We start from the raw sequence: 14,091 nt of genomic DNA, 5'->3' as shown, positions 1-14,091 counted from the left end.
CTAACTCGTGAAGATGTCGATTGTACCTTAGGGCGAGGTGGCGCGGGAGAGTGGTGGTGGATCATTCCTGTACCCATAGTTGATGGCGACAAACTACATGAGCTGGGTGATTCGCGTGCAGGCAATGATGGAAGATCAAGGTGTATGGAGGCAGTCAAGCCGTGGTCGGTGAGGCCATCGATGAGAAGAAGGAAAAGAAGGCGAAGTCACATCTCTTCGAAGCGCTCTCGGAGGATCTCCTGATGCAGGTGGCAAGGAAGAACATAGCAAAGGAGGCCTGGGACTGTCTCAAGACAAGGTTCATCGGTGCAGATCGTTTCAAGAACGCGCGACTTCTAACGTTGAAGAGCGACTTCAAAGCCATGCGCATGCAGGAGGGAGAGAGACTGGACCAGTACACCGGAAGGCTCAATAGCATGTCCGTTAGGTACGCAAACCTAGGGGAGACGCTCGACGACGCTGCATTGGTGAAAAAGCTGTTTGACACCATGCCAGATCGATTCCTGAATGTGATCGCTAGGATCGAGCAGTTCTACGACCTCGACAAGATGTCGTTCGAGGAAGCCGTGGAGCGGCTTAAGATGTTTGAAGAACGCACTCGCCCACATGCATCCGGTGGCAATAGCATCGGCGACAGCCAGCTCCTGTTCACTTAGGCCGAGTGGCAGGCAAGGCTGAAGAAGGATGGTGGCAACTCTTCATCAAGCAATAAGGGCAAATCCCACCTTGCTGCAGATAGCAGCAACCACGGCCAGGGTGGTCGTGGACGTGGTAAAAGCCATGGAAGAGGTGGTCGCGGCGGGATGTCGCGCAATGACGAGGAGAGCGGCTCGAGCGGCAGTCGTCGCAACAAGAGCCACATCAAGTGCTACGACTGCTACAAGATGGGGCACTACGCGAACGAGTGCAAGACACTGAAGAAGAAGGAAGAGGAGACACATCTCACTCGTGTCAATGACACCGAGCCAGCCTTGCTACTCGTGGTGTCAGAAGAGCCAGCACAAGAACAGCAGCACCAGCGGGGAGCTGTGCTACTGAATGAGGAGAAGTTGAAGCCGGAACTACGCGACACAACGGAGGGAGGCTCCAGCTCTAAGGTCTGGTACCTGAACAATGGGGCCAGTAATTACATGACCGGCGAAAAAGAGAAGTTCAGAGAGCTAGACGAAGGTGTCACTAGCAATGTGAAGTTCGGGGATGGCTCCACGGTGTAGATCATGGGCTCATGTTCAGCTACAAGAACATCGACCAGTGGCTGTTGCAGGAGGTCTACTACATTCCAAGATTGTGTAGCAATATCATCAGCCTTGGACAACTTACCGAGGTTGGACACAAGGTGATCATGGATGCTGAACATCTACGTGTGTATGATAATATCATGCATGGTTGCCGATGAAAGTGAGGTGAACTCCAAATTGCCTCTACAAGATCGAGCTGCATGAAGCGACGCCGGTGTGTCTCTTAACCAGTCTTCAAGACCCAGCATGGCTTTGGCATGCGAGACTCGGACATGTCAACTTCATTCCTATGAAGCTGCTCGTTGACAAGGGGATGGCGGCAGGAGTGCCGCCGATCACACACCTGATTGAGTTATGTCACAGGTGTTTGCTAGCAAAGCAGGCGAGGCAGCCGTTCTCGGTAACGGTAAATTTCAAGGCGGAGAAGCCACTGGAGCTACTACATGCTGACCTTTGCGGGCCGATCACACCTTCGACTCTCGTCGATAACAGTTACTTTATGTTAATTGTTGATGATTACTCACATTGGATGTGGGTGTTCGTGATCAAGTCGAAGGACCAAGCTTGCTCCGTGTTCAGAAAGTTCAAGTTGCAGGCTGAGAACACGAGCGAGCAATGCATCAAGATGTTGAGGACTGATCACGACGGGGAATTCCTCTCTGCTGAGTTCACCTGGTTATGCGAGGAGGCTGGGATCAAAAGGCACCTCACAGCGCCATACACGCCACAGCAAAATGGAGTGGTGGAGCGAAGGAACAGGACCGTGATGGCGATGGCGAGGTCCCTCCTCAAAAGCATGAATGTGCCTGGAAGGTTTTAGGGGCAGGCGGTGCTGCACGCGGTGTATCTGCTGAACCGCTTGCCGATGAAGGCGCTGGATGAACACACCCCGTTCGAGGCTTGGAACGAAAGTAAGCCGCATTTGGCGCACCTTCGTGTGTTCAGCTGCACTGCACACGCGAAGCTGACAACACCACTTTTGAAGAAGCTTGACGACCGAAGCCAGCCGATGGTGTATCTTGGCGTCGAGAACGGCTGCAAGGTGCATCGTCTCTTTGATCCAAGGCGCGGGAAAATTCATGTAAGTCGTGATGTTAAATTCAATGAAAGCATGGAGTGGAGCTAGTGTATAAGTACAGGTGGCGAAGAGCCGTCTGATTTCGATGTTGAGGAGGCGATTAGCACTGAGCCGGTAGTGGGTAGTTCTGTGCCACTCGCAGGTGGTCCGACAGGTGTGCCAACGCCCACGGCACATGATGATCAAACTCCTTCATTGACTCCGCTGGCCGGCGAGGTGACACCGGAAGGGCCAGCAACCAGAACAAGTGCTGCCGCACGGATGGCAGCAACCTCCCCGGCATCTCCCTTCACTCAGCTGGTGACGCTAGCCCCTGAATCGCCTGCTGGCGATCTGGCCACACCGCTGCTGAGCAGTGGCAGCAATAGCACTGATGAGGGCCCTGTGCGTTACAGGCACATCGATGACATCATGAGAGATGCTCCAAAAGTGGATCTTGATGGGGACGTCAAAGAAGAGGCCATGCTCATGGAGACGGAGGAGCCATCTTGCTACCTTGAGGCTGCTGGACAGTAGGTCTGGGAGGATGCCATGGCCAAGGAGATCGAGTCCATAAAGAAGAATGACACATGGACTCTCACGGCGTTGCCAGCTAGTCACAAGCCAATTGGGCTCAAATGGGTTTCAAACTAAAAAAGAACTCAGATGGATATGTGATCGAGCACAAGGCAAGGCTGGTCGTGAAGGGATATGTGCAGCGGCAAGGAATCGATTTCGAAGAAGTGTTTGCGCCGGTGGCTAGGCTGGACACCATACGCGTCATCCTTGTTGTTGCAGCCAACCGAGGTTAGCAAGTTCATCATCTAGATGTCAAGTCGACATTCTTAAATGGTGAACTTGAAGAAGAAGAAGTATATGTGGCCCAACCGGAGGGTTTTGTAGTGAAGAACAAAGAGCATCTTGTGCTCAAACTCAGCAGGGCGCTGTATGGACTCCGGCAAGCGCCACGGGCGTGGAATATCCGGCTTGATAGAAGCTTAAAGCAACTTGGATTTGTGAAGTGTGCTCAAGATCACGCCGTATACACAAGAGGAACAGGCCAGCATGGAGTTATTATTGGATTATATGTTGATGATCTCATTGTGATAGAAGAAAGTCCAGAAGAGATCATGGGATTCAAGCAACAGATGATGAGTGGGTTCGAGATGACCAATCTCGGATTGCTCAATTACTATCTCGGGATTGAGATAGCGCAAGAAGATGGGCGAATTATAATCAAGCAAATAGCGTATGCGAAGAAGGTCCTTGGTTAATTCAGTATGCTGGATTGCAATCCCACAAAATTCCCTATGGAATAAAGGGTGCAGCTGCATAAGGATCCAGATGGACAACTGGTTGATGCAACTAAGTATCGTCGCATCATCGATTGCCTGAGGTATTTACTCCATACAAGACCTGAACATTCATTTTCTGTCGGGGTGGCTAGCAGATTTATGGAGAAGCCCACGGTGATGCATTACAAGGCAGTAGAGCAAATTCTTCAGTATTTGAAGGGCACCGTGCATTATGGTATTGTGTATACCAGAGGAGGAGAAATAGAGGTGATCACCGACTACACATATAGTGATCTGGCTGATGATATGGATGACAGAAAGAGTACTGGAGGTATGGCTTTCTACATTAATGATAGCATGGTGTCATGGAACTCACAGAAGCAGAAAACGGTGGTTTTGTCTTCCTGCGAGGCTAAGTTTATGGCAGTAACGGCGGCGGCATGCCAAGCACTGTGGCTTAGAAGTCTGTTGGGGGAGCTGACAGGAGAAGAACCTAAAACAGTCAAATTATTTGTTGATAACAAATCAGCGATTGCCTTGATGAAGAATCCAGTATTTCATGGCCACAATAAATATATTGACACCAAGTTTCATTTCATCCGTGAGTGCGTTGAAGCAGGCCAGATTGAGGTGGACTTCATTTGCATGGAAGAGCAGTGAGCCGACGCTCTGACAAAGGCATTGCTGGTGGTGAAGCTGGCGGTCATGCAACATCTTTTGGGAGTTCGTGATCTTGACCCACGACAAGATTAGGGGGGAGTATGTTGGACTTAATCCTTGTCGTGGGCTTCGGGGACTCATTTCACACCGGTACAGAAGCAAGGAGTTCGTATACGGTTCATATACGACTATAGTGTTGTTCATATAAGTGCAGAGTACGAGTCGGAGTTAGAGTCCGGAGTCAGATCGTGGGGTGGCATGATTCATATTAGGATTTGGAGTTAGCAGGTCGCTATAAATATGATTTGTAATCTCTAATTTTTGTAAGCAAGACACAGAGTCATGCAAGTCGCTTGTTGAATAGAGTCGAAAATTCCTCTAGAGAGCCTCATGTGTTTTTTGTTCCTGTTGATTTTCATTCTCGCTGAGTAGTAGTACGCGACACAGAAGTTGCTAGGCGTTGCTGGTTGATCGGCGTGATCGAGAGCAGCACGTACATGATGAATAGCCAGACTAGTCGTGGTAGAGCAAGTACGACTGGTCGCTCAAGCTAGTCGTAGCTGGTGGTCGTGAATTGACGTGCACTATCCTTCTGCTCACTCGGGTGATTGAGGAGCTTGGTCGGTTGCATTGTCGCGAATCTGGAGTGGTCGTGCTCATAATCCAGTGGTCGGACCCAACAATATCATCGTCCTCTCAGCTGCACCCCAATCCTTTCCTCCCTTTGCTCAACCGCATCTCCCCTGCTGCAGAGGTCACCGAATGGCGCGATTCAGCCGCATCTCCCCCTGCTGCAGATTTCAGCGAAGGACCCCATCAGGTAGGCTTCCTCTCCTTTCTTCTTCTGCAGCAGCATCTCCCCCATCAGCCGCATCTCCCCATTTCCTCAGCAGCTGCATCGGACTGAAATGGAGCGGCATAATAAATTTTTATATTCTTTACAACGATATCAGTATCTGTAGAGGTCAGGGAAGTCATGTACATGATATTTTGAATAATTGTTGTTGCTCATTTTTGCTCTTGTGGTTGTACCTTTATTAGAACTCCTTCTTTCAATGTAGTTGCAGGATCCCTATGGGTACTCCTATATATGTGCATCCTTTTGAGTTGCTGTCTGGTGTTGTTGCGAACCTGGGTGGACATGGATTTTCATTTGAAGATTCTAGCACTGATCCGTACCAAGCGAAGCTTCTTTTGTTATTTGATATTAGGACTAATTTCAGGAATCTAGATAGTATATCAGTTGAAGTGTTTGGTGAGCAACAGGCAGGGCTCTTTGAGGTGCAAAAGGATATTACCGTTGCTGTTTTTGATACTCCCCGTGAGAAATATGATCTTCATGTTGGTGATTATAGTTACCTAATGATCATGGAGAAACATGCATGGTCTATTTGAGAGTCTTTACAATAGATTGGAACTAGCGAAAACAATGTTGTATAAGATCAGTAATAGGGTAAAGAATCATGTGATCTGTTAAGTTCTATTAGTGATCGTTTTTGTGATGAACTGAAGGTGTTATATGGTAGTTCTGGTGCCACGCGAGGTGTAGATGTTATATCTAATTTTGTCAACCAGTTAGTAGGGCACGTGAATGAAGCTATGAATGAGATGAAGAATTGTGATATTGTGATTCATAAGATGCTTATGAAAGAGGAAGGAACAATAGATCTTCGGAAGCTACAGAAAAGTATTCCATATCCCATGGTACATATAACGTTTTCACTTTATTTGTCATGTAGTGATTTGAATGGTATTGCTTATGTAAAATGAACGCTTATATGTTGTTTCAGAGGTTTGATGCTGATGTTTCATACTTCTGCTTAAAATCTATATTTGATGATGGTATGAAAAAAGTTGCTAGGGTCGTATATCATATTTTTTAAAAGTTAATCGATGCCGTGTCAGTGGCTCAGTGGCTTATCACTACTTAATAATCAGCACAGGATTAAGTAAAGAAGTGCCGCATCTCGTCGTCCCAATTATTCATTCGCACGCCCATCAACCAGCTCGATCGGCTCGCGACAGCCGGCATTGTATCTGATTTTGCTCCAGAGCTGCCGATTTGTCACGGGACCGGCAGCATCAGCATAGCGGAGGAAGCTGCCGGTTTCTTGATTCGTTTTGTCTTTTCAGTTGTGAGAGGTGCCGGCTGCTGCCCGCTGGTTTCGTGTTGTTGATGAATCCACTCCAGCTCGCTTCTGTTGTGAGAGGCTTCTGTTGCAACCGATCGAAATGCTTCTCCATTGATGAGGTTGGCGGAGCTAACGCTGGAAGGAGGAGGACTAGGAAGAAGCAGGTAGTCTCTCCAACTCCAGGCAGGTCTTTATCATCATGGAAATATGCCGCTCCTGAGTGGCCTGATAAGCGTATGCCATTTCTCGAAATTCGACTTGAGTGGCATTATCCTTAAAATTTTGGGGACGCACTTGCGAGTGTAGTTGTATGCCTGTATTGACTCCCTATCGGTACATTTATAACCATGGAACAGATCATGTCATTGACATACTCAGTGGTATTTTTCTAAAGTGTAAATTCACTAATGGTACGATGGCAATTGCCCTTTAGCAGCTTATTTTCAGCACATATCATTTGCTTCACTATTCATAATTGGTTGGTTGTTCTCCTACTTTACTTTCAAGAAAATAAGATTTATCAATATAAAAAATTAAGCACGACAGGATCAAACACGAGACACGATTTTTATGTGGAAAATCCTTACAGGAAAAAAGCCACGGGCACCAATCGGCGATCTTCACTATATCAGGGATGTGTACAATACAGGGGATTACAATGAGTGTCTCAACTCTCGTTGCAGCTTACAAGATATATTTATAGGGTAGACACATACGACTCGAGTCTAATACGGACTGTTTCAGAACATGAACCGAAGATGTCCCTTGTATGGCCTAACAAGAATTCGGATCACAGTCCAACAAACTCCATTTTGATACGAATTCCATCTTGTAGCAAATAAAGAATCATCAATGAACTCCCTTCAATAATAAATATCACCAACACCAAAAATCTCTAGAACTCAAACTGTAACACCAACTAAACTGTTGTCATCATATCAGCAGGATTATCATGAGTGCTTATCTTGCATATTTTAATATCACTTTGAGCAATGACATCTCGAATATAATGATACCTCACATCAATGTGCTTTGTTCTTTCATGAAACATTTGATCCTTTGTAAGAAAAATAGCACTCTAACTATCACAGAAAATATTAATACAAGAATTATCTCCACAAAATACAGTGTACAAACCTCTCAGCCAAACAACTTCTTTGCATGCTTCAAAAATAGTCATATATTCAGCTTCAGTAGTTGATAAAGCAACAGTAGCCTGCAAACATGCTTTCCAACTAACAGCACAACCATTAATGGTGAAAACATAACCTGTGAAAGATCTCCTCTTGTCCAAATCACCAGTATAATCTGAGTCAACATAACCAACAAATCTATCTCCAAATTTCTTAAACTGCAAACAAGCATTAGAAGTACCACGTAGATATCTGAAAATCCACTGAACAGCTTTCCAATGCTCTTTGCTAGGATTAGCCATGAATCTACTAACAACGCTTAATGCATGAGATAAATCAGGACGAGAATAGACCATGACACCTGTCGCTGGATGAACACCGCAAGCGGGGATCCTGAGGGACCCCCTTTGAGGTTCGGCCGGGGGGCTGATTCTGGATCTACCTCGTACGTGGGGTTAATGCGAATGTATGGGATCTAGACGGGACGAACGATCGTCGACTAGTAGGAGTAAATGCTCAAGGGATTTAGACAGGTTCGGGCCGCACGGATGCGTAATACCCTACTCCTGTGTATCTAGTGTGTTACTAATGCTCTTGGAATACCTTTTTCTGGATCTCTGTGTTACAAGGTTTCTTGTCTAAGTCTTGAGCTTCGTCTGAACTTGGCCTCAGCTTCGTCCAAACTTCTCACTTCACTTAGCCTCAACTTGCTGAACCTCTAACTTCGACCTTGCTTCTAGCTTCAACCTCTCTTTCTACGAAGTGCTCCCCTCGTTTTATCCTATCGGGGGGGGGGGGGCTCGGCGTGCCCAGATCGGGGGCACAAGTTTCTGTAAGCTATAAATAGAAAACAACCATTATGGGTCTACAGTTTGATGTTACAAGGGTTGAAAATGCGCCATTCGGTCGGTCTCGTCGGTTATTACGCCCTAACTTTAGCAGGTGCGGGGGGGGGGGGGCCCACCGGCCAGCCGCTGAATATCCCCGCCTGCCCGTCCGGTCAGAGCAGATCTGACATGGCCTAACGCGGCAGGGCGACAGGCGATACGCCTCGAGCCCATCGATGATATCTTCAAACCTTCTTCCCTTGTGGGCCCCGCAAGGTGACGTGCGATGGGACCCGTCGCATCAATTGTCCCCACGCCTTCCTGTCAGGCGGTGGCAGGGACTGACGTACTCAGTACGACAGGTGTGGGGAGGAGTGGTTGGATGTGACCGGCCATGCTCCCCTTTAAATGCAGCCTCGGGCTTCCCACTGATGAAACCTCACCGTAGAGCCCTTGCAAGGTCCACCGGCAAGGGGCTTCATGGGTCCTCGGGGAACTCTGGGTACTCGGGGACCAACTGTTCTTAGCCCCGAGCACCCCCTCCCGGGCCTGGCTCTTCTCGGGTCCTCAAGGAACTCCGGGTACTCGGGGGCCAACTGTTCTTGGCCCCGATCACCCTCTCCCGGGTCTGGCTCTTATCGGGCCCTCGGGGAGATGGTCTCCGAGGGATAGCGCCACATGGCACTGTGCTGTCCTGGCCTCGGAACTCGGGAACCCCTGGTTCCCATATCCCGACAGCACCACATAAGTGAACCAACTTCACTTGAATATGGAACTCTAGACATGTACTTGACATCATAATCTGACTCAGGACATAACGTTGAAGATAATTTGAAATGTGCAGCTAACGGAGTACTCACTGGTTTTGCATCATGCATATTAAAATGACGAAGGACCTTCTCAATATAGCCTTGTTGACTAAGATATAACTTGCCAACTTTTTTATCTCTAATGATCTCCATAACAAGAATTTTTTTTGCTGCACCTAAATCCTTCATCTCAAATTCACTACTCAATTGTGATTTCAATTTAGCTATTTCTGATTTATCCTTTGTAGCAATCAACATATCATCGACATAGAGAAGCAAATATATAGCTGAACCATTAACAGTCTTCAAATAGACACAGCTATCATAATCAGAACCCTTAAAACCATTAGAGAGCGTAAAGGAGTCAAACCTCTTGTACCACTGTCTAGGGGATTGCTTTAAACCATAAAGAGATTTCTTTAATTTACAGACAAGGTTTTCTTTTCCAGAAATAACAAAACCTTCGGGTTAATCTATATAAATATCTTCATCTAACTCCTCATGTAAAAATGTAGTTTTAACATCTAATTGCTTAAGTTCATAATCACGTATAGCAACAATACTGAGTAAAGTGCGAATAAAACTATACTTCACAACAGGGCAGAAGACATCATTATCAATACCTGGAATCTGACTATAACCTTTAGCAACCAACCTTGCTTTATACATTGCTGCTTTACTAGGAGAAATACCCTCCTTTCTTTTGAAAATCCACTTGCAACGAACAAACTTCTTTTCTTTTGGCAATTTGACTAAATCCCAAGTATCATTCTTTTCAAGTGACTCAATTTCATCTTGCATTGCAGTCATCCAATTATTGCAATCAGAAAAAGCAATAGCCTCATTATAATTAGAAGGTTTTGCATTACCTTCAACTACTTCTGCACAACTCAAAGCATAGGTAACAATATTACACTCCTCAATTAACCTCTTAGGTGGATTAATTTATCTTCTAGGCCTATTAACTGCAATAGAATATTGTGTAGGCTGCACAACGGGAGAAGAAGGTGGAACACAAGACGAATCATGGTTAATAAATAAATTTTTAGCAATAGGTGCATCTTGGACAGCAACATCTGGTGTACTTTCTGCATTAATAAAATACTCCACCTGCACGCTAGAACTCTGCTAACTCTAAACATGAGCATTAGGCAACATAGCAGATTCATTAAAGATAATATTTTGTGTTGCAGTATTCCACAATTTATAACCTTTAACACCATATTTATAACCAAGAAAGATACACTTAATAGCTCTAGGCTCCAATTTACCATTATCAACGTGAGCATAAGAAGGGCAACCAAAAACTCTCAATTCTGAATAATCAGTTGGAGAACCATACCATAACTCAATTGGAGTTTTCTTATCAATGGCAATATTGGGTGATCGATTAATAAGATAGCAAGTAGTGAAAATAGCTTCAGCCCAAAAATACCTATGCATACCTGCATTAGACATGCAACAGGCCCTTGAGATAATAGTTCTATTCATACGTTCAGCTACACCGTTTTGTTGTGGAGTACCAAGAACAGTGTAGTGTTTCATAATACCTTCAGACTTACAATATGAATCAAATTCATCAGAACAAAATTCAATCCCATTATCAGTGGGAAGTTTCTTTACATTCTTTTATGTTTGCCTTTCAACCATAACCTTCTAATCTTTAAATGCTTTAAATGTTTCTGATATATGCTTCAAGAAATAAGGCCAAACTCTCCTAGAGTAATCATCAATAATAGTTAACATATAACGAGATTCACCTAACGAAGGCCTACGGGATGGTCCCCATAAATCAGAATGCACATAATCAAAAATACCTTCTGTTGTATAAACCGAAGTGTTCAATTTTACCTTCTTATGCTTGCCAAAAATACAATGCTCACAAAATTCTAGTTTGTCGATGTTATGTCCATCAAGAAGACCTCTCTTGCTTAATTCTGCCAAACCAAGTTTACTCATATACCCGAGACGCATATGCTATAGGTTAGTAGCATCAAAATCTGATAATGAATGTGAACTTACAGCGGTATCACCTGTGATTGTAGTGCCTCGAAAATGATATAAATTGGCAGACTTTAAATCACCTTTCATTATAATAAGGGAATCTTTTTTCACCTTCAAAATACCATCTCCACCTGACCAATCATACCCTTAAATTGACAGACTTTAAATCACCTTTCATTATAATAAGGAAATCTTTTTTCACCTTCAAAATACCATCTCCACCTGACCAATCATACCCTTTATTATCAAAAGTACTCAAAGATATAAGATTCATTTTCATATCTAGAACGTGCCTCACATCTGTCAAGGTTCTAACAATACCATCATGCATCTTTATCATAATTGATCCAATTCCAGCAATTGGATGTGGGTTGTCATCACCCATCCTAACAGAACGAGCATCTCGAACAGAATTATAAGTGGTGAACCAATCTCTATGAATGCATATATAGAAAGACGCAACAGAGTCAATAATCCATTCATCTCCACTACTAGCACATCCAGCAAAAGTAACGAGAGTCTCTCCATTAGAACTATTATCGGAAAGAGCAACAGAAGCTTTACCTTCTTTATTTGATTTACCTTTTCTCTTTTCTTTATTCTTCAACTTGTAACATTCAGATATATCATGATTATCTTTCTTACAATACCTGCAGAATTTTTCCTTGCCTCTGGACTTCGAACGACCCTTGTAACCGTTCAAACTTCTACCTCTTTGGCTATTATACGAGTTCTTTTCCTTTGTCCTGTCATGTACAATCAAACATTCTTCATTAAAAGTCGAGCCATCAGTAGACATCATCTGTTTCATCTTTTCCTTAGCATGCAAGGCCTCATAGACTTCTTTCAAAGTCAGTGTATCATGACTATATAATATGGTATCTCTGAAATTTGCAAAAGAACTGGGCAATGAGCACAAAATAATAAGACTCAAGTCCTCATCATCATATTTTACCTCCATAGACTGTAGGTCAGTAATGATATCCTTAAAGACCAAAAGATGATTCAACACAGAACCACCTTCTTGTAATTTGTGCGTGAACAGCTTCATCTTCATATGCATTTTGCTGATCAGATCCTTTGATATGCAGATTGATTTCAGCTTTACTCATAGAGTAGCAACGATTTTCTCCTGCAAAACCTCCTACAAAATATTATTTGATAAATGAAGATGAATTTTTGACAAAGCCTTACAATCCTTTCTCTTTTCTTCATCGGACCAAGACCTTTGATCTTTATTTCTAAAATTATCAAGCGCATCGTCCAGATCAGTATGCTAAAAAACAGCTCACATCTTGATTTGTCATAGAGAAAACCTTGTATCTCAATCTAGCTGCGGAATATCATACTTCAAAGAAGTCATGGTGAAGAATAATCAGTAACAAAATAGGCTGCAACCCTCTGATATAGCCCTGTGTATATGAAGCAATAAACTACAGAAATCTTGTACACTTCATGTATGTGCAGCAATCAAATCAAAAACCAATCTCCTGGAACCTTTTTTCGGGTACACGTAGCAAAATTTGACTTTTTTTCTTTTACGTGAGGGGTAGGCGGCTCGAGATCTCCTCGGGACGTGATCTCTTTTTGTTTTCGGGAGAGCACACGCATGAACAGCACTTCGATTTCTCGGGAGAGCACACGCACGAACAACACTTCGATTTTTTGGGGGAGAGCACATGCACGAACATCACTTCAATTTTTTTTCGGGAGAGCACACGCAATGGTGGAGCTCCTGGAGAAGTGGCGTCAATGGATGACTACTCTGCAAACGACTGCGAAGTCAGCGGTGCTCCTGAATGGTGCGCCGGGCAGGTGGCTATCCTGCAAGAGGGGGCTCCGCCAGGGGGATCCACTCTCCGCCTACCTCTTCATCTTGGTCGCCGACGTTCTGCAGCGCCTTGTGCAGACCTGTGGCGTCGTCCGCCACCCCATTGCGGAGGGCATGTCCTGCCCGGTCCCGCAATACGCGGATGATACGCTCATCGCATCTTGACCTGGGCAGACGTGGGAGATGTCACGGCGGTCCGCCGGCTCCTCGATGATTTCTCTACAGCCACAGGTCTGAGCATCAACTATTCTAAAAGCACGCTGGTGCCGATGCACGCACCAGAGGAAGCCGTCCCCGCGATGGTCTCCATCCATGGCTGTCGGGTCCAGGGCTTTCCTCAAACATATCTCGGCTTGCCGTTGTCGAATGAGAAGCTGAAGATCTCCGCCCATGCGCCCATAATTGCGAGCTCCGACAGATAATTATCGGGATGGCAGGCCCAGTTGCTGAACTACGAATGGTGCCTCGTCCTTGTTAACTCGGTGCTCGGGAGCTTGCCTATCTACGCCATGGGCACTCTGCAGTTACACCGGGCTCCGGGATGTGATCGAGGCCCTGGACGCACACCGGCGGGCTTTCCTTTGGTCCGGGGAGGACAAGACTACAAGAGCTGATTCCCTGCAAATGCTACTCCTCCCACAATCAAGCACTTCATGCATATTGGGAAAAACAACGTCACAAGCAACCAATTTAGGGATGAACCCCACAAGCATTCATGCCTGAATGTTTGTGCTTGCTTTCCTGCATCGAGACTTGATAGGAAACAAAAGGAGCTGAGCTGCTTGCTTGGCCCCTCCGGAATCGCAAATCGCAAGCAAGACCAAATCCCAACCAAATCGGCCAAGCAGCCTAAGCATTCGAATTACAACGTGGACGCGATCATCACCATCTTTTCCAAGACTTCTCTGGTTATGAAAAGTCTCAAGCAACGTGCATCGCAGTCCCATTTGCCAATCCATTATGTACTAGTCATCATTAAAAGAAAAAACGACACTATTTGCAGTATGGCAAACCACATACAAACTGTTTTCTGTGCATTCATAGATTTGTATTTGGTTCGTATTCGTATATCGCACGATGAAACGAACATCAGAATCCACCCCGG

At 45.1% G+C, this 14,091-nt stretch overlaps 1 protein-coding gene across 1 annotated transcript; it reads left to right on the top strand.

Annotated features, from left to right (window-relative positions):
- Nucleotides 1–242: 242 nt before the first annotated feature.
- Nucleotides 243–1,214, top strand: LOC133895119 (uncharacterized). Its single transcript, XM_062335309.1, has 2 exons — nt 243–566; nt 657–1,214. Exons 1-2 carry the CDS (start codon nt 243–245, stop codon nt 1,212–1,214), a joined length of 882 nt encoding a protein of 293 aa, XP_062191293.1.
- The last annotated feature ends 12,877 nt before the right edge of the window (nt 1,215–14,091 follow it).

Source organism: Phragmites australis, chromosome 16, assembly GCF_958298935.1.
Source record: "Phragmites australis chromosome 16, lpPhrAust1.1, whole genome shotgun sequence".
NCBI lineage: Eukaryota > Viridiplantae > Streptophyta > Magnoliopsida > Poales > Poaceae > Phragmites > Phragmites australis.
The sequence above is the reverse complement of the archived record's forward strand: the minus strand, read 5'-3'. Positions and strand labels throughout refer to the sequence as shown.